Here is a 614-nt window from a genome sequence, read left to right as displayed (position 1 = left end):
CCACCTGCCACCAACTTGGGGCCCGGGGCCGCGCCCCTCCTGACCAGGCCCCGCTCCCTACGCTAGGGAAATAGGGGTTCAGTGGAGGGCCGAGTGGCTGCTAGAACAGAGGCTAGGGACAGGCCTCTCCTCCGCCGCCACCACCTGAGCGAGGCCCTGGAGGGCCAACTCTCCTCCCGTACACCCCCCTCCGAGCTGGCCCAGAGGCTCCGGCACAACGGTCTGTCCCGGCAGGTGGGAGAAGGGGCAGGGCGCTCTGGAGGTCACGTCTCCACCCAACGGAAGGGAGGGATGGTGTGCGGGAGACGGGGCGCGGGGAACTGACCTCAGCCACGGTCCCCTTGGCCCTGAGGAGGCAGCCCAGGAGGTGGAGGGGCACACACAGCATGGAGGAGAGCGCGAAGCCCCAGCCCATGGCCTCGCCCCACCACGGGTACACGTAGGTGTTGTTGTAGACCAGCGGCTTGTAGTACACCGTGTTGAAGATGAAGATGCCCTGCGGGCGAGAAGCCTCGCGCTCAGCCGGCAGCCACCACTGCGAGCCCTCAGTGTCCCTCGCCCTGCCCAGCCTCTCCCGGCCCTTACCATGCACACCAGCGGGGTGAAGAAAGACC

General features: G+C 67.9%; 1 protein-coding gene across 1 annotated transcript; it reads right to left on the bottom strand.

Moving 5' to 3' along the window:
• Window positions 1-87: 87 nt before the first annotated feature.
• On the bottom strand, window positions 88-608 carry SLC6A8 (solute carrier family 6 member 8). Its single transcript, XM_029240603.1, has 2 exons — window positions 586-608; window positions 88-496 (listed from the first exon to the last, which is right to left on the bottom strand). The coding sequence occupies exons 1-2, from the start codon at window positions 586-588 to the stop codon at window positions 113-115; spliced, it is 387 nt and encodes a 128-aa protein (XP_029096436.1). The 5' UTR covers window positions 589-608; the 3' UTR covers window positions 88-112.
• Between the last annotated feature and the right edge of the window lie 6 nt (window positions 609-614).

This window comes from Monodon monoceros, unplaced genomic scaffold (assembly GCF_005190385.1).
Source record: "Monodon monoceros isolate NGI ecotype Baffin Bay Population unplaced genomic scaffold, NGI_Narwhal_1 Super_Scaffold_22, whole genome shotgun sequence".
Taxonomy (NCBI): domain Eukaryota; kingdom Metazoa; phylum Chordata; class Mammalia; order Artiodactyla; family Monodontidae; genus Monodon; species Monodon monoceros.
This window is presented reverse-complemented; position numbering and strand designations above follow the sequence as displayed.